Raw genomic sequence first — 26,775 nt, 5'->3', positions numbered from 1 at the left:
ACCCTTCCTTACTCACATACTTTTAATCCTATCAGAGCATCTAAGAGAACATGCTTCTCCTGGATTCACGCTACTGGTCTGTCGTCCTTCCATTTCAACAGAGGTTAAAGAGTCTGTAAATGGATATTTCGTGCTGTGACAACTAGCTTTTATTTTTCACCTGGAAATGCGTGGGTAAGTGTTTGAAAAACTGAAAATAATCCAATTTTTAATAAAAGACCGAGCACATTAAGTTGAGGATAGTTACCATATGTCACATGATATAATACTTAACATTACTCTTCATATAACTGTGTAGTAATCATAAAAAGTTGCTTATCGGAGTGCAATGCCTTGTTCTCTAGCCATGTAATGCTTGCTGACCAATAGTCTGAACAAGGACCAGGTTTGGGGTTAGGAACTCACTTCAGAAATTCCATCTATGGAATACCTCCCTGTATATCTCTCTCGAAGACCTTCCAAAGTGGCCTCCAAGCCTTCTTGTGATAACTTTCTAATCAGGTCACTTCATTTTTGAACTTTTTAGTGTCTCCTGTAGGTTCTTCCTTTTCAATTTGCAGCCAGTTTTTGGTGGACCATTCTTATTCAGTTATGTAAATCTTTTTTATTGTGCCCTTTGTTGGATGACCTCAAGTGATAGCGATGCTAGTGAAGTGACTGAACATAAAACAGATAAATATGACACTGATCTGCAACTGTAATGTAATGATCAATATACCACCATCAGAACTTACGTTGTTGCTGCTGGATTTTCAAACCACACCTTATGACAAAATGACAGCACAACATGGAGAATGAGGAGGAGGATACTGTTAATTACTAAATGGATCAAAGAGTGTGTCAATCATTTCAATATGCAACCGTTCTTCATAGTCTAAAGCACAATTCCTTAACTGCACAGTAACTCTCTATTCTTCTGATGCAATTATATAAAATGATAAAAGAGTAAATCATCACTGACTGATGGAAACATTTATGTAGCTGAAAGTGTTGACAAGCTAGCCAAGTTCAGTAATAGCACTGCATACAGTTCACATTCTGCAGGTGGATTAGCAGAGAATTAGTTTCTGCTTTTATTTTTATTTTTCTTTCCATGATAAAAAATATTTTCAATAGTTTTCTCCCTAGATCAATATTCCTGTGATTTACATGCCACCATCAATGACATCATTAATATATTGTAAATATGCCAAAAACAGTTATTCAATGGACTCCCATCTATTTTTACAAGCAAGTAAGCTTAGACAAGCTTTTATTTTTGTCTATTATAAATACTTTTCTTTTCCCCCATTTTCTCTTTCCTGATTTTCACCCACATAGCACCTCGGCTCAAGTTAAATGCAGGCGGCTATAACACAATAGCTCTACTGCAACCAATACTATAAAAAGTGAACTTTTGAGAGAGAAAAAGAGTTTAAGAAATGGCAGACAGAGTGTCTTAGGGATGCTGAATTTGTGTCTTATCTGATAAAATTACCACAGCACAGATTTTTGCCTCTGTTACCTGGGGAACCTGTCACTATCGCGACTGTTAGGTAAAAAGGATGGATGGATTTGGGATTACAAAACAGCATCCTAGATTTGCATTGAGAACAAAAATCCCTAGAACTCCAGAGCAAAAAAGAATTTCAAATTTCTTTTGGGGGTTAAATCTCTCTATCCAGCTCCGAGAACAAGAAGGGCAGAAGCAGTATGGAACAGAATGTTTGAATGCATTTGTACTGCTACCTTATTAAAAAAGGAATATAGGTAATCTCTATGAAAATGACTGTGATTAGGATACCAAACAACTTACTGGCCTTGACTATCCAGTTATAAAACTTCAGTCATGTTTCTCAAAATAAGCATGAAATATAAAGCAGCCCTCAGAAGGATTAATTGTGGAATTATAGAATCATAGACTTTAAGGTCAGAAGGCACAACATAGGCCACAGAATCTCACCCACCAACTCCTGTATCAAACCCCTAACCTATTATCTGAGCTACTGAAGTCCTCAAATCGTGGTTTAAAGACTTCAAGGTGCAGAGAATCCTCCAGCAAGTGACCCGTGCCCCATGCTGCAGAGGAAGGCAAAAAAAACCCAGGGCCCCTGCCAATCTGCCCTGGAGGAAAATTCCTTCCTGACCCCAAATATGGCAATCAGTTAAACCCTGAGCATGTGGGCAAGATTCACCAGGAAAGAATTCTCTGTAGTAACTCAGATCCCACCCCACCTAACATTCCTTCACAGGCCATTCGGCATATTTACCACTAACAGTCAAAGATCAATTAACTGCCAAAATTAGGCATCCCATCATACCATCGCCTCTATAAACTTATCAATCTTCATCTTGAAGCCAGATACGTCTTTTGCCCCGACCACTCCCCTTCGAAGGCTGTTCCAGAACTTCACTCCTTTGATGATTAGAAACCTTTGTCTAATTTCAAGTCTAAACTTCCTGATGGCCAGTTTATATCCATTTTTTCTTGTGTCCACATTGGTACTGAGCTTGAATAATTCCTCTCCCTCCATAGTATTTATTCCTCCGATATATTTATAGAGAGCAATCATATCTCCCCTCAGCCTTCTTCTGGTTAGGCTAAACAAACCAAGCATTTTGAGTCTCCTTCCTAAGACTGGTTTTCCATTCCTCAGATCATCCTCACAGCCCTTCTCTGTACCTGTTCCAGTTTGAATTCAGCCTTCTTAAACATGGGAAACCAGAACTGCACACAGTATTCCAGATGAGGTCTCACCAGTGCCTTGTATAACGGTACTAACATGTCTTTATCTCTACTGGAAATACCTCGCCTGATGCATCCCAAGCATGCATTAGTTTTTCTCAAGGCCATATCACACTGGCCACTCATAGTCATCCTGTTATCAACCACCTCCTCTGTTACTTCCAACTGATGCGTCCCCAGCTTATAACAAAAATTCTTATTAATCCGTAAATGCATGACCTTGCAGTTTTCACTATTAAATTTTATCCTACTACTATTACTCAAGTTTACAAGGTCATCCAGATCTTCCTGTATCATATCCAGGTCCTTCTCTGTATTGACAAAACTTCCCAGTTTTGTGTCATCCAAAAACTTTATTAGCACATTCCCACTTTTTGTGTTAAGGTCAGTAATAAAAAGATTAGATAAGATTGGTCCCAAAACCGATCCCTGAGGAACTCCACTAGTAACCTCCCTCCAGCCTGACAGTTCACCTTTCGGTATGACCTGTTGTAGTCTCTTCTTTAACCAGTTCCTCATCCACCTTTCAATTTTCATATTGATCCCCACCTTTTCCAATATAGCTAATAATTCCCCATGTGAAACCGTATCAAATCAAGGTAAATTAGATCCACTGAGTTTCCTTTGTCTAAAAAAATTTGTTACCTTCTCAAAGAAGGAGATCAGGTTAGTTTGGCATGATCTACTTTTTGTAAAACCATGTTGTATTTTGTCCCAATTACCATTGACTTCAATGTCCTTAACTACTTTCTCCTTCAGAAAGTTTTCCAAGACCTTGCATACTACAGATGTCAAACTAACAGGCCTGTAGTTACCTGGATCACCTTTTTTTTCCTTTCTTAAAAATAGGAACTATGTTAGCAATTCTCCAGTCATACGGTACAAACCCTGAGTTTATAGATTGATTAAAAATTCTTGATAATGGGCCTGCAATGTCATGTGCCAATTCCTTTAATATTCTTGGATGAAGATTATCTGGGCCCCTTGATTGAGTCTCATTAAGCTGTTCGAGTTTGGCTTCTACCTCAGATGTGGTAATATCTACCTCCATATCCTCATTCCTATTTGTCATGGAGACAGACAGTGATCTGAGAAACTATCCAAAAAGGAACACTTCTCACTCAACTGCTGTTAGTCTAATTCTAACTCAGAAGAGTCAAAAATCAATAGCAAGAGGCTCCAGAGAAGAATCTAAGATCTGAATTCCACAAATTCAGGAAAGGTAAACTTCACATTTACTGACATTGACTTGCATTACAAACTTGAGACCAAATTCCAATGCACCCAGTGAAGTTGTATACAAATAACTCAAGGCAGAATCTGGTCTCACGATATTTTAAGTTTTTCTTTTAATATACAAAGTTTTTTTAATATCCAAAGGTCCATTCAAACTAACAGGATGCATGGTCATTTCAATGAACAAATCTTGAAAAAAGTTATTTCAATTATTCTAGTATTTCATCAGGCAGATTAATATTTTAGATACTTTCAACCGGCATTTCTTTCCCTAGCTGAACAGAAACATGTTAATATGAGACTACTGTATTGAAATACACTGAAAAATTCTCAAAATGAATGCATACAGAAGTATTCTGCCTTAACATTTGCATTGTCATGTTCCATGCTTTTCTAATATTAAGGTGCACTTTTTAGACAGAGATTGCTGACAGTAAGAATCTCAAGCACATAATCAGCAAGCTAAAATACTGCACAACAAATCACGATAACATCTGCACTTTGAGACAAGCCATGCTTTAAAACCTAGCTTCTTAACTGGTTTCAACAACAAACATGTACGGGTATTACAAAAGGGCTTCTTATTCAGACAATTTTTTAAAAATCATATATATCAGACACCTAATATGTGTCATCATTGTTAGTTTAAGTTGCATAATGACCAAAATGAAAAACATTTAATGTTCGTTTGAAATGAATTTTTAAAATAGGGTTTAATATTTCTGTCAACATCAAAAGGTTTAAATCAGTTTCAATTACTGAAAAGTCCACAATTCTAATGATGTTAAGCAATTCACCACACCATTGTATTAATACCATCTAGCTCCTGGAGGTCAGTTCAGGTCTCTGATATAATCATGTTAATTTACTTTCTTCTGTGCAAGATTTGAGAATATTTACCTAAACGGTACATTTATTGTAAAATAGCTTATGAATATCAGAAACATCAGACAAAACACAGCTTTTTATTGCTAAACAGACTATTTCTGGAAAACCGACTATCCAAGAGTAATATGATGGCTGTGATGCCAATCTGTTCTGATTAAGAACTGTAAGTAGAAAAAAAAAAAAGGAAAAGCTGCTATCAAATATACTAATCAGATTTTTAAAAAATGCTTAAAAGCAAGGTGATTTACCAAACCACATTCTCTTTGAATAGCACTGCTACTCTGTCATGCTTGAGTTAAAAGTCCCTGTGACACAGGAACACTGTGTACTTCCATACTCTGTGCCAAATTCTTCCCGCAGGTACGCCACAATGTTGATAGAGAACATGAACAAAGCACAGAATTTGGATTTAGCACATCTGGGTTCCTTTCCTGGCTTTTGTCACACACCTTTTGTCACTCACCTTTACATGACTCAGATTCCACGTATGAGCAAACCCACTATACACAAATATAAATCTGTTTAAAAGTAATTTTATTGACACTTCTTTTCTTCCTTTGTTAGAACAGAGTTTTGTCTGAAAACAAGGTGGTTGTTTTTTAAAGATGTTCATCTGTTTCTGTCCCTTGCTCTCAAAGTCATGACCCTGCTCATGACATCACAATGATTTCTATAGCAGCCACTCATAATGTTGCAATCTTGATTCTGAATGTATTAAAACTGACATAAGCAATGTTAAAGACTCCATGTTATATGCTGTTTACAAAATAACATTATAGTGGAAATAAAACCAAACTCTGAAAAATATTGCTGTTATAAAGCTCACTTCACATGTGCAATGAAACAAGCACTTATTGACTGCACGATATTTCAAATCTCTACAATAAACATCAAATTTAAGATTGTGTGCAACTAATATAACTTATTACAAGGCAATTTATTTTCCAGGCTGGTATCTAGTGAAGCAGATATCACCCATTACTAGTCAACTTACTTAGTCTCTTAGCAGCCTCGAGGGCATCATTCGCAGAGTCAGCCACGAAGAATCTCTGAACTGCAACCCCATGGTCTGCCATCAGTTTTTTACTCTGATATTCCTGCAGGTTCAGCCATCGTTTCGGGGTTAACTGAACATCCTACAGAAATAAAGAGAAATAACAAAATGCTCATTAAGAACAGTTCATGCAACAGTCAACTGAACTATTAAGCCTCATGGTCGCCTCAAATTAACAACAAACACAATTATTTAGGAGAAATGGAAGAATGTGCATCATTTTATGGAAATGCCATTTCAAATGTGTGGCTAAAACATTCTGAAACCTATCAAAGATACTAAAATGCTGCACAAGGCTCACAGTGATCTTGGCTGGATGTCTCTCTTATTTAAATCAACACAGGTTTTCAAATGTACTAGGTTTGATTTCTACAGTATATTTATGGTTTTATGCATTTCTGTGCTACCTAAGAATACTATTATAAAATTGTTACATTAATAAAAATATACTTTGCTTTAGTTTAAAGTTCACAACATACTAAATATTAAATAGTTGTCTTACATACAAGAAGTTTCTCAGACACTATATACACACTGTACACTTGAGTAGGAAAAAAATCAATTAAGGGTTAAATTTTCGAAGTAATAATAAATCCCAACACATTTTAAAAGGTTTGGCAGCTATTCCTGATTGGCTCTGTTTTAGTGACCTTTTGTTAAAGGAACTAGCAAATTACCAGTGTGGCCATATGAGTCCAAGAGTAGCAGCAGAACAAACAACTTCCCAACCTCACCATATAAGGTTTACAAATTATTCATACTTTCAGGTACATAATTATACATATGTATATGCATTATATATACCATGGGTGGGCAGGGGGGCTGGGAGAGAGATAGAGACTTATGCACACAAAACCAAAGGCCAGCAAATCAAAAGATCCCAAGCAAGTGCCATAGATGCACCATTGAAAAGTGCAGAAATGGGCATTTCAGAGTTGTGAACTCAAAGGAGTGGGCCTGAGGTCTACTCCTTTCTACACTGTACTGCTACATGGGAGCTGTTCCAGCTTCACCCTTTTTAGCTGGAATGCCTCAGCTCTTTCTTTAAAGCTTCAAATACTAATATTAAAGACCTTGCCGGACTATTGCTGAAGATTGTGAACAATCCTCTCTACCTTCCTCGTCGAACATGAACAGCTTTGATGAACAAAGTAAAAAACGTGGTGCAGTATTCTTATGTCAATCACATCAGGTGGCTGCCCTGCCTGGCTTCATTTTACACTCTCCAAATATAGCTGGATTTTGTTTTTAGGCTAAGGGAATTTAGTGGTGGTGAAAGGTGCCAGAGTGACAGCCCTGGAGACTGAAGTCCTATTTATCCACATAATGGATACTGCACAGACAAAATGTAAGCATGCACCACCCCCTTCCCCACCACATACCCTCCTCTCCCCCTTAAGGAGCCTCAACACTGACTTAGGCCTGGTCTACACTGGGGGGAAATCGATCTAAGTTACGCAACTTCAACTATGTAAATAACGTAGCTGAAGTTAACATACTTAGATCTACTCACCATGGTGTCTTCACCGTGGTGAGTTGACTGCTGCCGCTCTCCCATCGACTCCGCCTGTGCCTCTCACCCTGATGCAATACCGGAATTGACAGGAAAGCACTCGGCAGTCGATTTATCGTATCTAGACTAGATACGACAAATCGACCCCTGCTGGATCAATCGCTGCCCGCCTATCTGGCAGGTCGTATAGACAAGCCCTTAGAGGCACCACTACCAGAAGAGAATACGTCTCCATGTCCACTGCTAACAATACCAGCCATTTAGTGTCTGAAAGCACCTAGGACCCATTGGGTTCCAGAAGAAACAAATAATTACAACAATTTAGTAATAAAACCTGCTTCAGGAAAACCACTTGAATAGATAGCTTTGCCATCAAAGCTGTGCAACCTTCTGGACATTTTTCCTCTATCCCATAAGCCATACCACTTATCTGGATAAGTTACTCTAGATCCAACTTTCCTTGCTTTTGTATATGTTACACTTCCATTATTACTATATTTTTTTCTTTATATATTCCATGATCTAAAGTAAAAAATAAATTTCATGTCATTTAGGCCCTGATTCTGCCAAACATTTGTACATGTTTAACTACAAGCACATCAGTAATCCCACTCATATTAAACACGTGGGTAAATCTTTACAGAATTGAGGTTTTATATGTTCCCAGATCAGAGTGTTACAACTTACAGTGAATATGGAACAACAATCATTGTCAACACAATTTCTTTAAAAAATTAACTTTGGTTACAATTTACAAGGGGAATGTGGAGTGGGGGGAGACATCTGAAAGTACTACAGTAACCTGGATTTTAAATGTTCCATGACAAACCAACTCATGCTCCCCTCTCATGCACTTAACCAAGCACGGCTATATTTATAGAAATATCTGCAGGCTGGCTAACATTTCTTCTTGGGATCCACATTAAAATGGGCAAACAGAAAAGGGAAGAGTTAACTGAAAAGGGCCATCAGCCTGAATGACAGCAGTGCTACCTGGCAGTGGTTTAATTACAATCTGTGTCATGCAGAAGACACTCTTCTCCTTATGGAGAGATGAACTGCTGCCCTGGTGGCAGATAAACCACCATTAGTTTCTCAGCTAAAAAGAAAAAGCACTGAAGGCATGCTGGCACCTCCCAGCTGGACAGAACAGAAAGGAATATTTATTATATTAATACTTGGCTCTCTAAAATCAGGACATAAAACATTGATTATTCTTATATAGTTTTATACTAAAAACAAAAAATGTTAATGAGTCCACCTTTCAACAATATACGGCTTTGTGCAGTACTGGAGTTTTAGATATTACATTATATCAAAAACAAACATGCATCTGTTTGAACATAAGACACAAAAGACTGATATTAAAGACATGTAAAAGCCAAGTACTTTTATACAGGAAATGTGAGGTTTTGTGTATTACAAAGTGATTCTTGCAGAACTTAAACAATTACAAATGGCTCAGAACTCACATTTTAAATAACATGAGAAGTATTTTAGAAGAATAAAATGCTTATAGTGAATACCTACACTAACCTGGTTTTAGGTAATAATTCCACCATACAAGTGTCTCAACTTGTTTTCTATTTCTCTATGATCTTCAGAGTCAATACATTTACTTTTCGATTTATACACTATACCCAATAATTCCTGCATCAAGACCTCAATTTCTATTTGAATTGTAGCATATCTTTTAGAAAGAGTGGAGGAGGTTTCTTAGGCCTGGTCAACACCGGGGAGTGGGGAAAGGGGCAATCGATCTAAGTTACGCAACTTCAGCTATGTTGAAAACGTAGCTGAAGTCGACATACTTAGATCTACTCACTACGGTGTCTTCACTTCAGTGAGTCAACTGCTGATGCTCCCCCACCGACTCCACCTGTGCCTCTCGCCCTGGTGGAGTACCGGAGTCAACAGGAGAGCGCTCTGAGGGTCAATTTATCGCGTCTAAACTAGACACGATAAATCAACCCCCGCTGGATCAATCGCTGCCCGCCAATCCAGTGGATAGTATAGATATATCCAGCACATTAAAAAGCTCCTCCTAGCCTCTTTTCCTGTGTGTGTCTGTTCAAGCACAGTTATAACATTAAAATCCTGGGGGCTTAATTTTAAACTCTTCATTTGGATTCGTTTTCAAAATATTCCTACGCTGAATTCATTCAACAAAATGTTAATGTAATCTGCTACAAAATAATTGCCACCAGTATACAGTTCAATTTTTATGATGTGTAAATATACATATCAGATACATACACACATGCAGATTGGAGTGAAGGATTACAGAAAGAAATGCATATCCCCAGGAATTTAAAAGTGATGAAACAGAGGTATACAATACTATATATCACAAGCTGAGGGAACTACTGTCCACTAGATGTCAGTTTTCCAATTTAAGGAGAAACAGCTACTTATAAGATTAAAAAAAGGTGGCTGATCTAAAGGTTGGCAAATATAGACACACAAGTGTTGTAGCTCAGTATTGTAGAGGCCAATCATCGTCAGAGGAGTGCTAAGGAAGGGTTTGTGCCTTACTGCATAGTTACACTGAGGATCAAATATGAATTGTGTAATTTCTTTCTTTTTTTCCACTCCCTTTCCCCAAACACCAGTGTAAACCTTCCCAAATATTACTTGATTTCTGCTTCCAACTAAGGTACTTATCTCATGAGCTCTCATTTGCACTGTCAGCTGCCAGGCATCCCCTCACATACCCTACTAGAGCAGAAGCCAAAACAACTGCAATGAAAATGGAGTCCCAGAGATGATTAGACCCATTAGAGGTGACCTTGCAGCATGTAGCTACTGATCCTCTGCCTTGCCAGATGCAGTCTGAGATAGAAATTGGGGGGGAGACGAGAAGAGGCTTCGCATCAGCCAGGACCTTCAACAGCAAGTGACTGAGCCCTAATTTGTGTGAGGCAAAGGAGAATCCAGATGCACTACTTAGGCCCTAATCCAACAGAAGAGCAATCCCAGTTCCCTGTGGAACTAAGTATTGGGGAAGTTAATATCTAGTTTAAAAAATCCCTCTTGGTCAAGGGGTCGGAAGCTCATACCCATAACTCCAGTGAATACAGTAGGTTTCGTATGCTTTTAAGTCACTTCTTTAAATTCCTCACGTGCCTGATTAAGCTCCTGCCTGCCTGTTCAGGTGCATCTCATGCATTGAAAATTCTGGCCATTATGTTATCTGATAAGCCCCAAAAGAATAAGTTTTTGTTTTGTTTTTTTACAAGTCTTCAATGGGCATAACATTATATAAATGCTAAACATTATTTCAGCTGTAAGAGAAGGTAGAAGACAACTATCTTGGAATAAAAAGCTTGACCATACCAGCTGGCTTTGAGACATTCTGCTGTGGTTACTAGCTGTATTTGAGAAGTACACCTCTTTGTCAAGGCCTACATCCCTGAAGGCAGTCCTCATGCTCTCTCTCTCTTGCTCAATAGGGACTGACTTACCAGATACAAAAAAAATAAGCTCATGTCTTTTAGTTAATTCATTTATCATGCCTTGCAAATATCATTCAAGTAAAAAGAACAAAATTTTTACCTTAACCTTCTTGAAAGGTTTTCAAGATATTATTCAAGGTAACAATTCTATTCTCATTCAAACTAGACTTTAAAAATTTCTCTCCTAAAATATGCTACTATTACCAATGAACGGAACAAGTTACAGTTTTCATATTTCAATAGTGCTTTATCACTATTGGGTTTTTTTTTTCACCTCCAAACAAAAATGTTTCCAAGGAAGAGTTGTTGCCGTTTCATATTCCTGTTTAAAAAAAACAGATAAGTTATCAGCCTCACTTTGACAAAACATTTTGAAATTTCAAACTAGTGCACAGATAATCATTGTAAGCAAAACTACCTCAAAGAAATTCTTGTTTTCTATGCTCTTTAATATCCACTGTCATAACAGAAGATTATGTTTGAATTTACTCTCAACACTAAAATGATAGCTTTTTATGTCACTGACAGAGGAAAGTTTCTAGGCAAACCAAAAGAAAACATTAATGCTCCACAAGTTTTTCAATTTGATAACAATTACGATCTCTGCAGAAAAAAGAAAATCATTACATTTATTACAATTAGTAAATTAAATGTATTAATTGCTAAGGCTATTCAATTAGCTCTCTCTGGTTGGATGCAGCAAGCAAGTACTTTCAAAACAGATGTCATCGGGAAGGCTTTACATTGCTCAAGTATAAAGCAACAGTAGGTATGAAAAATGATCTTCCTGAAATATTCCACTGTCACAAACAAAAAGCAAAGTGAGGTTAGTGGTTAAAGCATGAGGCTGGGAGTCAATTCTATTCCCAATGCACTACTAGCATGTTGAATAACCTGGGCAAGTTCCATACCTCCTTGTACCTCCACCTTCAAAGTTTTCAAGTTGCAAAATGGGTATTAAAAAAATCTTACTACCTCACATGAGTGTTGTGAAGCGTAACTAATGTTTGATAAGCCCTCTGGAGAGCAACAGATAAAAAAAAGGTGTTGCACACGGTACACAGTGAGATTTGTTCTTGTACCACCATCGGAAAATAACATGAAAAAAAAAAGAAGAATGATCCATGCCAATATTATGAAGTCAGAGCTGAGGTATGGAGATGGAAAGAGCAAGAAGAGCATGGTTCAGAATCAAAAGAACTGGCAAAATGGATAGCACAGCACCAGAACAAACCCCCGGAGAAATAATGAAAGACTATACTTCTATAGCAGAGGCACACCTTCGTTTGCAAACCATAAAGTACGGCGCAATCATCTTACTTTAACTCTGAATTTCAACCAAGATGGGCTTTCAACCAGGATTTTTCACAACAGACAAAACTCCATGCGATGAATGAACTAGTGAAGAGAATGAATGAAAACAGCCTACTATTATATACATTTGTTGCTTACCTATACACTTTAGAAATCAGTGGAAACTGACTCCATATTAAAAGCTCTGCAAAGGGACATGAAAAAGTTACATTAAAGTTCTTGAGAAACAGATCTTTTGCCTTGATAAGGGCAGGCAAAAGACAGTAATTACAAGGATTGAGTGAAGGAAAAAAGACATGCCCCTCTCTAAAAGATCTTGTGTCTTTCAAGAACATCTTAAAAGTGAAGACCTGGAATCATTTGTTATGGATTACAGGCTAAAGAAAAAAACACTGTGATAACCAACAGCAGAAAAGACACTAATCTTAAAATTAACTCCCAGCTCTAAGTAGTTCTCAGTTACACTAAATACATGCTTGAATATAAAACAGAAAAATTTATCCTAATCAGAATGGAAACAAAGACCTTTGTATAGGTGGGACTACGGTGAATAGAATCAATGAAAGCCTCCAAGTCTTTACTCCTCACTTTTTCCCAGGGCTCAGAAGACTCTATATACAAGTCCCCTCAAATGCACTTATTCCAAGTATTCTCAAAACCTCATCAACATATTGTAGTCAGGAAAAACATCCCAGGGATCACACACACTGCATACCATGATGCATCTTATAGATAAAAATAAGATACAGCACTGACTGAAGTTACCTGTGCTATTGCACAACTGTACAGCCTTAAGACAAACAACACAAAGGGCTCTATGGTAACAGGTTTTAAAAGAAACCTTACATTTTCCAGGCCGATTCTTTCCCTTGAGACTTATTAGCAGGATGCTTTCATGTGGCATGGAATGCGACTGTAACATCTCCTGCCTGCCAGTTCTATTATTTATTCTCCCGCTCCCCTTTATGCCAGAGCTCTACTGCTGTGGACAATCTAGTTGCCCTCAGCAGTATTAAGATGCACTCCCAGAGGCACCAATGCACACTTGTCCATCCATAAAAAACAAACCATAGGGGAACCAGGCTGTGAGCAAGGATCTGTGAAAGTCATTTGAAAGTCTCTTTAAAGAAAACCTGAAAGGCTGAAGAGGGGAAGAGTAAAACAAGGAAAAGCACAGACTATTTTCTTATTTCTGTTCTCCCGCTTCCTGCTTTCCACCCATAGCCCTTCATCTCTTTCCACCTCCTCCCTCTACATTTCTGTCAGAAAAATCAAAGGAAAATCCCTGGGAGTATGCCATATATCTTTCACACAGGGCTGCATTTGGGTGGAAAGCACCACTTTTTAATAGCTGAAGATACACTTGGGTTTTATGCCGTTTACTTCTTAGCAATCTATTTCTTCACTGTGGAGTTGTATCGCAACATGAGACGTGTAATCTATTTCATAGGTATTTCTGTCACTCCAACCTATCAAGGAAGCACTGGAAAAAGTCAATAAGTGGACCTTGCTGTAAAAGCCCCTGAGATTGTGTGTGACATCTTGAATTTTGCATTTTTGTCTGACAGTAAAGAACTGGGAGAACTCGAGCCTCAGTATTTGTTGATGTGAAGCATTTTCTGCTGGCTGATATTGCTTCAGAAGATTGCCATTTTCCAAATGAAAACAATTTCTTAAAGCACACTTTAACCAAAAAAAAAAAAAAAAACACCCTCAAATTCAAAATCCTCATCACTGTAAAAGCATCTTCATCTTAAATCTTAACATTTTCTGTTGTTTTCCCAACAGTCCAAAGAAGGCTTCATGGTTAAAGAAAACAAAAAAGAATTATTTCTAATTTTCTTTCCTTTTTCTGCACCTAACCCTTTTTGTATATTTAAATTCAAGTTCATTTATCCAAAAGGGGAAAAAGCACAAGTCTCCCTTTACAGAATCACATAAGTGTAGGTCATCTAGTCCAGAACCTCTCACTCAAGGCAGGACTATGCAATAACTCGACCATTCCTGACACGTGTTTGTCTAACCTGTTCTTAAAAACCTCCAATGACGGAGATTCTACAACCTCCCTAGGCAATTTGTTCTGGGGCTTATCTGTGTTTCTAACCCACAGAAACTAAAAACCCAGATAGTTGGATAAAGTGAAACTCAAGTTACAAGAATTAATCCCAGCGAAGAACATTTTTACTAGCATGTAAGATAACTGCCATTCACATCTTTACTGCAGGCTTCTAATGGAATCAGTGTTACTACTAACACATTTTTACAAGAGCCATTATTTAGAACCCAGATACATCAGGTTTGTTAAAAGTAGAGCAGTGCTTTTTAGGGCAGGGCAGGGGTCATTTAAATCAAACTGCGGAAACAGGATTTTTAAAAAGGGGTTGGTCAAAAAATGTTATACTTAACCACTATGAGCATTAGTATACTCAGTTTGTGACACATTTGAAAGTTGTAGTTGAAAACTTAATGTCTCTCCACTGTAAAAAGCGTTCCAGGGTGATTTTCTTCCCTTCTTTTCTTTCCCTGGTCTTAGAAGCTAATATAAGAAGAGAAAAACTAAAGAGATAGAATCAAAGATTCAGAAAGATATGCACCTGCAAAAGCAAGGAAAAAATATGAGAGATAAAGAGGAAACCCTTCCTCTAAAGGCACCATAAATTCACAATTCTCACTCTAGGGTTAGTATTCCTTAATATTAATCCATAGATACTCAAAGAGTTCAGAGATTTTTTTTTAATTTATGGGGCCAAGACAGGTTTTCATAGAATCACTATTAGAGGTAACTGAATTTCCCCTTCTTAACAAACCTGCTGTGAGTTATACCTGTACATATATAAGTTCTGTATATTTTGCTTGTGGGCATGTATACTTCACAAACACTACCATTCAGATGAGAGATCTTTCGTTGTTGTTTGCAGGTAGTAATAGCTGTGTTGCTCCCAAGATATTAGACACACAAGGCAGGTGAGGTAATATCTTTTATTGGACCAACTTCTGTTAGTGAAAGAGAGAAGCTTTTGAGTGACACAAAGCTCTTCTTCTGAAAGCTTGTCTCTCTCACCAACAGAAGTTGGTCCAATAAAATATATTATTACCTCACCCACATTTATCATTCAGATGAGTTACATAGGCACATTAAAAGGGAACGTAAGGTATCTTTTTCTGAGCTCCCCCCACCCCCAAACCTAAATATATCAGGCATTTATTGGCTATTTTTAGAGAGTAAAAAAGACTGTTTACACTGCCACAATCATCTCTATTTCCTGCTGTTTTGTTTGTATAAAATGCTCAGGGCTAAAGGTTGCCTCCCTCATCTCTCTGTAATAGGAGCATGTTATCTCAGGGATGTCAAATTAAGTTCTTTCCCTACCCAGTTTCCTGTTGCTTGAGATGTCACACGGTGATAGAAATTAAAAGACAATTAGAATATGAATAAGAACAACACAATAATTAAACAGGAGTGGAACAAGAAGCATATCTGACAGAAGGAAATAGTTTTCATATATAAAAAGACACTTGGAAATAGCAGTCAACAAAGATATTTTAGTCCTTATCTGTATGCAGCATTAATTACCATCAGACTCTCAGGATCTTTCAACTGACCCACAAGGTTTCTTCCAAGTGTCTGCTTAAAAAAGCAAACCAAAAAATAAAACCCCTTATTTTTTGTGCATTTGAACAGGAAAAACTGCCTTAATATATTCAAAAAAAAGTTTTCAAATTGTAGGGTAATTGGCTGCTTGGGAAAAGATACTATCTTAGTTCTCCACAGGAGGAAATCTTCCATTTAGCCACAAAACGGATACAGGACAGGTAGTGCAAGCTCCACCATGCCGCCCCACCACTATACCTGAGAAGCTTGTTTCGTTTCAAGTTCATTAAATCTTTGGCCTCTCTGCTGAAACTACTAGCAATGACTCCAAGTATGCTGGCACCACATGCTCACATTTCAGATGCCAACTCACCACGAAACAGACTAAAGAGTACCCCAGTTCATCTCACATACTGCAGAGAGACAGCTATTAGATATCCAGCTAGCAATAACCTGGACAGGATTTGAACTTATGACTCAGCAAAGAGGATATATAATTTATTATCCAATCCATTGTGCTAGTCACTTTGCATTGTTTTTCACTTACTTTCAGTAGGTTAATTTCTACACAGCCTTTCTTACCTCAAAAAAGTGTGGAACTAAAAGCCGACTTCATACAACCTATTCAATGTACTCTGATATTCAGAAATGGCAGCTTTCAACCTGCAAATGTTGAACAAGTTTTGGACTGGAAAAGCAATTGATTGTCCTTGGCTGATAAACCAGTTTCCAGATCCCTGCCTGTCCATGACAGATAAAACTCAGCCAAACACATAACTATATAGCCTTCAGCTCAATCAGCTGGTAGCTGCTGGCTGGCGATATCTTGTTGAAAAGTGTCATTATTTGTGAAAATCGTAGCAAGAACTGGAGAGGATCAAGTAAGACTTTCAGCCAGTTACCATCCTGCTTTAAAAGCCATAGATCTGTAATCTTTAAATACCACATATTCTCTCTAAATATTAATCGGTTGGTGTGTTTTTTCTTGGACAAATATTAAAGTATTGTATAAATAGCAAGGGGGAAATCTTAATAGGATGGATTCAGATAAACATTCAAAGATTCAGATCTACTTTGGAAATTTGTTTAAGAATAAGAATTTCAAAAATTATTATGTAATTTCCTGCGTAACTGTACATACAGTTACATCAACTGAGTAAACACACTAAATATTGGTGGATATAAGTGACAATTTATACATCCCAGTATTCATTTGCATGTATAAACTGAGTTTGCATATGTACTTCTGGAAATCAGGCACTTTTTTGTATAATCTATTAAAGAGGCCCTGCTTCTGGACTTCAACCTGCAATTTACTAGTGTTCGGTTTAAAACAATGTGCACTTACCAAAATATGAATGGCTATTCTACGTGTACAAGGTTACTAAACCAATTTTATCAATTAATCAGACAAACTCTTTAAGGCAGGGACTGTCTCTTACTATGTACTTCCTACAGCATAGAGCCGAAAGGGGCTGAAATAACTGTTTCATCTGTGTAATAATTATAATAATAATAAATAATAATGTGAAGTTTGAAAACAACACCAATTAAGGAAGATACATAAAGTACTATGGCATCCATAAATGTTCAAATTTTACAAATAGCATGTAACCAGATCAACTTTCGAACGCTTAGCTATACAACCTGGAAAAAAAATTTTGGAGAAATGCATACACAGACAGACAAAAGGAATCTATCAATAAAACTGCACTCGCCAGGAGGTGATGCAGAAGTGATTAAACAAATTCATCCATTAGTATTACTAATGTCAAACAATGACTGCTTACAATGGGGGTTCTCAAACTGGGGGTCAGGATCCCTCTGGAGGTCGTGAGGTTATTACATGGGAGGCTGTGAACTGTCAACCTCCACCCTAAACCCCGCTTTGCCTCCAGCATTTATAATGGTGTTAAATATATTTTAAAATGTTTTTAATTTATGGGGAGGGTTGCTCTGAGAAGTTTGCTATGTGAAAGGGGTCATCAGTAAAAAAGTTTGAGAGCCACTGGCTTACAACATAGAATTCTTAATGAAAAGAGATTTATTTTAAGCTCTTTCACGACATGTATTTCCTCACTTTCAGAGTATTTTACTGAAAACCTACAGGCATTTCAAAATAAAGATCTAACAATAAACTGCCAAAACCTGTCTATTCTGGTTTTTTATGCTTCTACATAGCTAAGGTCCTACCAAATTAACGGTCCATTTTGGTCAATTTCACAGTCACAGAATTTTTAAAAATCATCAAATTTCATTATTTCAGATATTTAAATTTGAAATTTCACAGTGGTGTAACTGTAGGGGTTCTAACTCAACTCTGAAGGCAGCAGCGCAGAAGTAAGGGTGGCATGGTATGGTACTGCCACCCTTATTTCTGCACTGCTGCTGATGGGCCAGGGCTTTCAGGGCTGGGCACCTGGCCAACAGCCACCACTCTCCTGAGCTGCCTTCAGAGCTGGGTGGCCGAAGTAAGGGTGGCAATACTGCAACCCCCCTACAGTAACCTTGCAACTCCCCCCACAATTCTCTTTAGAGTTGGGACCCCAGTTTGAGAAACGCTGGTCTCCCCTATGCAATCTGTATAGTATAGGGTAAAAATACACAAAAGACCAGATTTCATGGGGAGAGACCAGATTTCACAGTCCGTGACTCGTTTTTCACAGCCATGAATTTGGTAGGGCCCTACACATAGCTAACACTGGGAAGACAGGAAGGGGAAATAAAATTTCATGAATCTCCAAAATCTTTTAAAGCTTTCGTTCATTTAAAAATTCTCTTACTGCGGTAGCTTACTCTGTCAGTTTCAGGAGACCGAAGAGTTTCCAGTTTAGCTTTACACTACAAAGTGGTTTGAAAGTGACTGGAGGGGCACAATCTGCTAATGAAAAGGCAGCTTTGAGGGGAAGGAACAATTTAAAATAGCAAAGAATCCTGTGGCACCTTATAGACTAACAGACGTTTTGGAGCATGAGCTTTCGTGGGTGAATACCCACTTTGTCAGATGCATGTAGTGGAAATTTCCAGGGGCAGGCATATATATGCAAGCAAGCTAGAGATAACGAGGTTAGTTCAATCAGGGAGGCTGAGGCCCTGTTCTAGCAGTTGAGGTGTGAAAACCAAGGGAGGAGAAACTGGTTCTGTAGTTGGCAAGCCATTCACAGTCTTTGTTTAATCCTGAGCTGATGGTGTCAAATTTGCAGATGAACTGAAGCTCAGCAGTTTCTCTTTGAAGTCTGGTCCTGAAGTTTTTCTGCTGCAGGATGGCCACCTTAAGGTCTGCTATAGTGTGGCCAGGGAGCTTCCATCCCGGCCACATCACACGATCCTTTGTCTACAGCCAAGCACTGAGGTACAACCGCATCTGCTCTAACCCCTCAGACAGAGACCAACACCTACAAAATCTCCACCAAGCATTCTCAAAACTACAATACCCGCACGAGGAAGTAAGGAGACAGATCAACAGAGCCAGACGTGTACCCAGAAGCCTCCTACTGCATGACAAACCCAAGAAAGAAACTAACAGGACACCACTGGCCATCACATACAGTCCCCAGCTAAAACCCCTCCAACACATCATCAGGGATCTACAACCCATCCTGGACAATGATTCCACACTTTCACAGGCCTTGGGTGGCAGGTCAGTCCTTGCCCACAGACAACCTGCCAACCTGAAACATATTCTCACCAGTAACTGCACACCACACCATAGTAATTCTAGCTCAGGAACCAATCCATGCAACAAACCTCGATGCCAACTCTGCCCACATATCTACACCAGCGACACCATCACAGGACCTAACCAGATCAGCCACACCATCACCTGTTCATTCACCTGCACGTCCACCAATGTAATATACGCCATCATATGCCAGCAATGCCTCTCTGCTATGGACATCAGCCAAACTGGACAGTCTCTATGGAAAAGGATAAGTGGACACAAATCAGATATTAGGAATGGCAATATATAAAAACCTGTAGAAGAACACTTCAACCTCCCTGGCCACACTATAGCAGACCTTAAGGTGGCCATCCTGCAGCAGAAAAACTTCAGGACCAGACTTCAAAGAGAAACTGCTGAGCTTCAGTTCATCTGAAAATTTGACACCATCAGCTCAGGATTAATCAAAGACTGTGAATGGCTTGCCAACTACAGAACCAGTTTCTCCTCCCTTGGTTTTCACACCTCAACTGCTAGAACAGGGCCTCAGCCTCCCTGATTGAACTAACCTCATCTCTAGCTTGCTTGCATATATATATATACACATGCCCCTAGAAATGTCCACTACATGCATCTGACAAAGTGGGTATTCACCCACGAAAGCTCATGCTCCAAAAGTTTATAAGGTGCCACAGGATTCTTTGCTGCTTTTACAGATCCAGACTAACACGGCTACCCCTCTGATACTCAATTTAAAATAGTCATCTTTAGCAATTCACACCCATCTTCTCCATTCCAGGTGCCGGTTCGACCTCCTCACTCCCCACAAACTAACTCCCCCCTCCCCATTTAACTTAGCAGATGCACAAGATTTTTTTTGATAATTTCAAATAGGAAATCTCACGCATACTTTGCCAAGAGTCTGAAGTCATCAGAGAGGTCAATCAGAAGGTTGGACAGACAATGTTCCCAGCCTAAGTCTAAGTAGTAATGGACAATGAAGAAATACTCTTCCATGCTGTTTTTCCAACTATATACAATACCCAAACAGAATTGTTACTTACAAACATCATAAGACAAAAACAGTATTTGTCCCAGTTAAGAATTACATTAGGCTAGTTTCACTGACTACTCAATTAATGTTTGTACAGTTCTTTGAAGATAAAATGATATTTAAATATAAATATTATGCAGGATTTTGCCTTGCCTGGGTTAGTGATGAGATTTTTGATAGCTCCACCAGAAAAACAAGGTAACTTGAAGGACTTATTTTCCCCTAGCAAGAGTTTTTAGGGCAAATCCATAGTCTGTACGTTCACAGTCAGTAAAAGAAAATGCATTTGTGGGGTTTATTTTATGAGTTATTGTTTGAGCCACTTTATTTGGACAAATGTAAAAGGAAAACAACACTCAATTTCATGACTTGCAGTATCCCTTCTTTATTCAAGATAGAAAACCAGTATTAATATCATGAAGTGAAGATGGCCATGTTAGAAATATTTGATTTTAAGGCTGGTCAAATGAAATACAAACTAATACCTAACATCTACCCGCCCAATTCCGCTTCACTGAACCAAATATAGCTATAACTTGTGCCTCATAGATTCTGTGTGAAGCAGCTCTACCAAAGCAAATGATCTGCCATATATTTATAGTGTCCAGGATTATAAATATGGAACATTTCGTAATGGGTTATATTGGAAACAAGTCATCTAGGGAGCAAAATATCAGGGGGAAAATCCTTAGGAAGTGTGTCTTAATAGACAACAGCATCTACCTTTAGTATGTGTTATCTAAAGCAAAAGTACCTAACCAAAAATGTATGTGCTTATCTATCAGATTATCTACTGTTTCACAATTTATTTCATTAGTTTATGTGCTATGATAGGTAATACAAAGAAATCTTTATAGTTCCAAGTGTATGTGGAAGGAAACAAATATACAAAGACGATGATGAAAAAGTGTACTAGTCATCAATAAAAGAAGAAAAGATTTCTATTACACTGTGAGCTGTTCAATAAATGTAATTACAATATTGTAGTAGAAGTTCATATCAAAAGGAACAGCAGGAAAGATAACTGGGGAAGCTTTCAAATGAATCAGTGTTAAAATATTAGGCTTTATTCTGTATACTTATACAAATGTGTGGCATTTAAAAAACAATCTCTGATTTTTTTTTTTTTTTAACACTTACACTCTGATGTCTGAAAACTAACAAGAGCTGGATTGACACTGAATGAAAACTTTGAAAATAAACAAAAGATGTATCCGACAATGTTCATTTAAGAAAAAAGTTCATCTACAGTAGCTAAGCTATCATACATTTAATTAAATAAATGTATGTTTATGTATAGATATATTTTTTATTTAAATGTACTTTCTTGTTTACTTCCTGGTATGGTAGTAGCCAACATACAAACATTTCAAACTAGAAATAAGCTGCAAATTTTTAACAGTAAAGGTAATTAACCAATGGAACCAAGGAATGTGGCAGGGCACCACTCATTTGAAATCTTTAAATCAACATGGGATGTCTTTCTGAAAGATGTCCTCCAGTTTAGCCACAACATTATTTGGCTTGTGTCATAAAGAGATAGCTATGGGTTAATGTCTCTTTCACCTGGAAAGGAGTAACCTGAAACACCTGACCAGAGGACCAATCAGGAAACAAGACTTTTTCAAATCTGGGTGGAGGGAAGTTTTGGGTGTGAGTTCTTTGTTCTTTGTCTTGTGTCTGACCCTCTCGGCTCTGAGAGTGATCTTTCTGTCTCCTGGCTTTCTAATCTTCTGTTTCCAAGTTGTAAGTACAAGGGTAGTAAGACAATAAGTTTATATTTTTTTTTGTATTTACATGTGTGTAGTTGCTGGAATGTTTAAATTGTATTCTTTTTGGATAAGGCTGGTTATTCATTTTTTTCTTTTAAGCAAATAACCCTGTATTTGTCACCTTAATACAGAGAAACCATTTTTATGTATTTTTTCTTTCTTTTTATAAAGCTTTCTTTGTAAGACCTGTTGGAGTTTTTCTTTAGTGGGGACTCCAGGGAATTGAGTCTGCAGCTCACCAGGGAATTGGTGGGAGGAAGAAGTAGTCAGGGGGAAAATCTCTTTGTGCTAGATTTACTAAGCCTGACTTTGCATACCCTCTGGGTGAGGGGGGAAGAGGGATTAGCTCTCTCGGTACTTGTGTTTCCAGGACTGGAAACAGGGAGGGTGGAGTCCCTCTGTTTAGATTCACGGAGCTTGCTTCTGTAACTCTCTCCAGGAACCCAGAGAGGGAACACCTGGAGGGGAGGAGGGGGAAGGGAAATGGTTTATTCCCCTTTGTTGTGAGACTCAAGGAATCTGAGTCTGGGGGTCCCCCAGGGAAGGTTTTGGGGAGACCACAGTGAGCTAGGCTCTGTATAAATCCCTGGCTGGTGGCAGCTTTACCAGGTCCAAGCTGGTAACTAAGCTTGGAGGTTTTCATGCTAACACCCATATTTTGGACGCTAAGGTCCAAATTTGGGAAAAAATGGTATGATAGCTTGACGCAGAAATCACTGGATGAAGTTCTGGCCTGCACTGTCTCTCTTTCGTAGGAGAACTAACTAGGATGATTCTGTAGCAAATCTTATAAATCTCTGTATTTCAAAACGTAACATGGGTACACCATGTGCCCCACATTGATGAGACTTCTTACCCTTCCCAGAGATAGTCCAAATGCAGTTGTTTAACATTGTTTTAAGTACCTGTAACTTGAATGTTTATCAGTTTAAACCATACTGCCTTCATTAGTATGGCCTTGACCAGGAGACAGCCCTGTAATACCGCACAGAGGAGAAAGAGGGCATAGTCTTATCCTATAAGAACCACACTTAAATCTCCTCCAGGTGGAAACGGAGGTTGCCCTCCTCTGACCTAAAATAGCATGAAAATATGACAAGAGTAATGTATTTTTTTAAGTCAACCACAACTTTATGAACAATCCTATTATCCATGAAGTCATCTTTTCATTCAGAGTCTCCTGTAGGTTCAGCAGGGGAAACTTTTAATATTAAAGTCCTGATGTTACAACAATTTTTTTAAAAGGACTTTTGAATAGCACTTATTTTGAAATGAACTGAAGAGGACAGATACATACAGCAGGCTCCAATTAATAATTATAAGCCTTTTGGTTCCACTTACCCTTTTAAAGTACACCATGAACATTGTTGCACAGTAAATATAGTCTGCCTCAGAAATGGGAAAAAAAATAGTGACACTTGCAAGTTCTTCAAGGGCTAGAACACGTTGATCAATAAACTGCAAGGACAATTTACTGTTTTATACTGCTGAACCGTATGCTCACTCTTCGGAATGAGTGAGACCGGTCACTACAATTGTCACGGTTTATGTAACCATCTCAACTTCAAATTACACAAGTAATAAGATTGTGAAATATGCCCCCTAAACAGACTGCCTTCTGAAAGCTAGACAGCCTATTCATTTGGATAATTATTAGCATTCCTAATAGATGTGTACCTTCTAGAAACAAGATGTTGAAGTCAAATAACTAAGTTAATCTCACCACACAGAAAAAGCAGAAAAACGGAGGGTTTCGTTTATAACTATGTTTTAATGAACGTTTCCAGTTTTAAATAGCAAAAAACTGGTTTTAAAACATTATACTCAACCAAACATTTGAGAGCAGAACCAAGATTTTCAAAGCTAAAAGCCAAGACTTAAGCACCTAAACAAGTGGCTGGATTTTCACAAGTACCTAGTGCTCGCAAATGCCCATTAACCTCAGCGGGATCTGCTGTGCACTCAGGGCTGCTGAAAATCTCCATTTGTGTGTTTAAATGTGGCTTTAGCCCAGATTTATATCAAGTACACACTGGAAATAGTCAAAGCTGACCATATTTGCAGTCTTGAAACTTTCTTGTGAGGAACTGGCAGACCTTAATGATCTATGTATCTTAGGTAGTTCTATGGCCCCCATTATTTCAGTGTGTGATCTCTTCATATTCATTAATATATTTACCTTCATAACACTTCTGTGAGGTAGGGAAGTATTAACATCCCCATTTTACATATGGGGAACTAGGGCAGAGAGAGGCTAAGGGACATGCCTCAAGATACAAAGAAGTATGTAGCAGAGAAGACACTTGAACCCAAGTCTGTCTCGTGTCCTAATTAATGGACAACAGTCCCTCCTCTCTGGAACAATCACCCAAACTCACTGGGGAGTTCATCCCTTGGAGTAGCAAGACTTCAGAAGAGCTACATTTAATATGATTCAGAGAGATTTTCACATACATCAATAGTGGCTTATGTTGCTAATTTAGTACTATCTCATGCGCTCAAACTAGAGCTTAGTCTTCTATCGGACTTTAGACTCAATGGAAAGCCAAATTTCCTCTTGTCATTACAAAGAAAGCTGTTTTGAAGTAGTTTAACAGACGCCTCAGCAGACTACAGATACAAAGTCAAGAAACACAGCACATTCCAGCATGAAACATCAAGGAAGTGACAATCTAACAGAAATCAAGGGAAGTGCTTACCTGAAATAGAGACATTTCAGTTCCACAAAGTGAAATTATTTTAGCTGAAAAGAGTGAGAAAAGGAAAGACATTTTGTGCTCTTGTCCATTTTCCCCATTAGTTAAAAGAAGCTGCTCTTTTTCCCAGTCTGCTTTAAAAAGGGACAATGGGAGAAATGCTCATTCCAGCACAATCTAAGAAAGCAAGGACATAAGCCAAGGACTGAAAACCCCAAGTCATCATTAAATTCAAAAAGTTTAAATAGCTAATTTGTTGCCAGTTGACTTTAGCAGCCTCATGAGAAGTAGGCAGCCACACATTATCAACAGAACCACATTTTTAAAGATGATCATTACAGAAACGTTCCTGCATCACTAATTCATCACCTCCTACATATGAACAATGGAAAGGCAGCTGTGTTGATCATAAAGGTTATAAAATATTACTATACTGGTTTTAAACAGTTCAATTACACAAATACAGTTAAAATACGACCAGTTATTTTTTAATTGCTATTAAAAGATATCCAGTGGACCTGCAACTCAGTCTCCAACTGTGCATGCATGGTTTGCACATGCATACATCAACATGAAAACCTGCACATGAAGCAGAAAGAGACTAACACCTGTGCGCACACACAGGATGGTATGTGAGTGTGAACATTCAATTATATTCTAACATCTGTGTTCACAGGTATCACTTTGGCATGCAAATCTTAGTGCCCTTAAGTATTTATATCCACAGCTGGAGGCTAGATTCTGAAAATCAAGACCTACAGACCTGATCTACACCACTGAAGTCAATGGTGGGGTAGAGTTGCATTCACACACTAAAGAATATGACCAACTTGTTTCCCACTCACCCATCTATTGTGTCTGAATATTTTCAGTTTTGGTGCATGCTACTATTAAATTCTAACCTCCCTAGAGGAATGTTAATTAAAAAATAAAAAAGTGTAATAAACAGGCAATCTATAAATGTACTGCAGTGTTACATGGCCCTAAAAACAAAAGCAGGTATTAAACTTTCAACTCACAATTCCTCTTGGATTGAGAGTGTGGTTTCTCTATATTAATCTCTTCAGAATCTGACTGACTTAAACAGCTCCTAAGGTCAGAAGGAGGAGGTAATTGGTTTTTCATCTGTCGGGGAAAAAATGACTAGAAGCAATATCTGCATTATTCTCTCAATTAAATTTTTATCATGTATTCATAGGCACTTTAAGTGGGAAATAACATTATTCTTTCCTTCTAATTTCAGCTTACAATAAAAGCAAATACTGGTTTTGACTTCTGTAATATTATAAAACCAACAAGTATTTAAACTAATACCCAATAAATATCTATATTAATACTGTGGGCAAAAATATGGCCAAATTAGCCATGCTGACTACTTCTCTTCCAAAAGACAAAAAACTAGCATCCCACAAACAGCAACAAGGCTACATTTGCATTCACAGCTTCAAACCTGAACATTTGCACTCTGCTAGTAACAAGAAAAGAAGGGGCAAAGAGGTAAGATTCAGCAGAGAAGAAATAAAATGGTGCACAAGGACACCAACAATAAGCAACAGCAGTTACTGCTCGTCTGAATGGACAGATTGAAGCTGGAAAAGTGACATAACTAAACAAATATTAGGAGTCAGGTGTTGATACCAAAACAAAAACAGGAATCAAGTTGGCTCCATGATGGAGATGGGTGACTTTGACTCAAAGCCTCCTTGTTAATGGAAGCAAGAGTTATGCAGGAGAACATCCAGTATTGCAAGTTCATGTGACATATGACCTTCACAAAGCCTATGGCTGGCAGTTTAAAATAATAATTATAATAAT

At 38.0% G+C, this 26,775-nt stretch overlaps 1 protein-coding gene across 2 annotated transcripts in view; it reads right to left on the bottom strand.

Moving 5' to 3' along the window:
• SUCLG2 (succinate-CoA ligase GDP-forming beta subunit) overlaps positions 1 to 26,775 on the bottom strand; it is a 225,025-nt gene that overhangs the window by 175,367 nt on the left and 22,883 nt on the right. For both annotated transcript variants that reach the window (XM_030569524.1, XM_030569525.1), the window contains one exon: positions 5,844 to 5,985. In XM_030569524.1, the coding sequence (XP_030425384.1) occupies positions 5,844 to 5,985 (142 nt within the window). The remainder of the gene's footprint in view (positions 1 to 5,843; positions 5,986 to 26,775) is intronic.

This window comes from Gopherus evgoodei, chromosome 7 (genome assembly GCF_007399415.2).
Source record: "Gopherus evgoodei ecotype Sinaloan lineage chromosome 7, rGopEvg1_v1.p, whole genome shotgun sequence".
Taxonomy (NCBI): Eukaryota; Metazoa; Chordata; order Testudines; family Testudinidae; genus Gopherus; species Gopherus evgoodei.
This window is presented reverse-complemented; position numbering and strand designations above follow the sequence as displayed.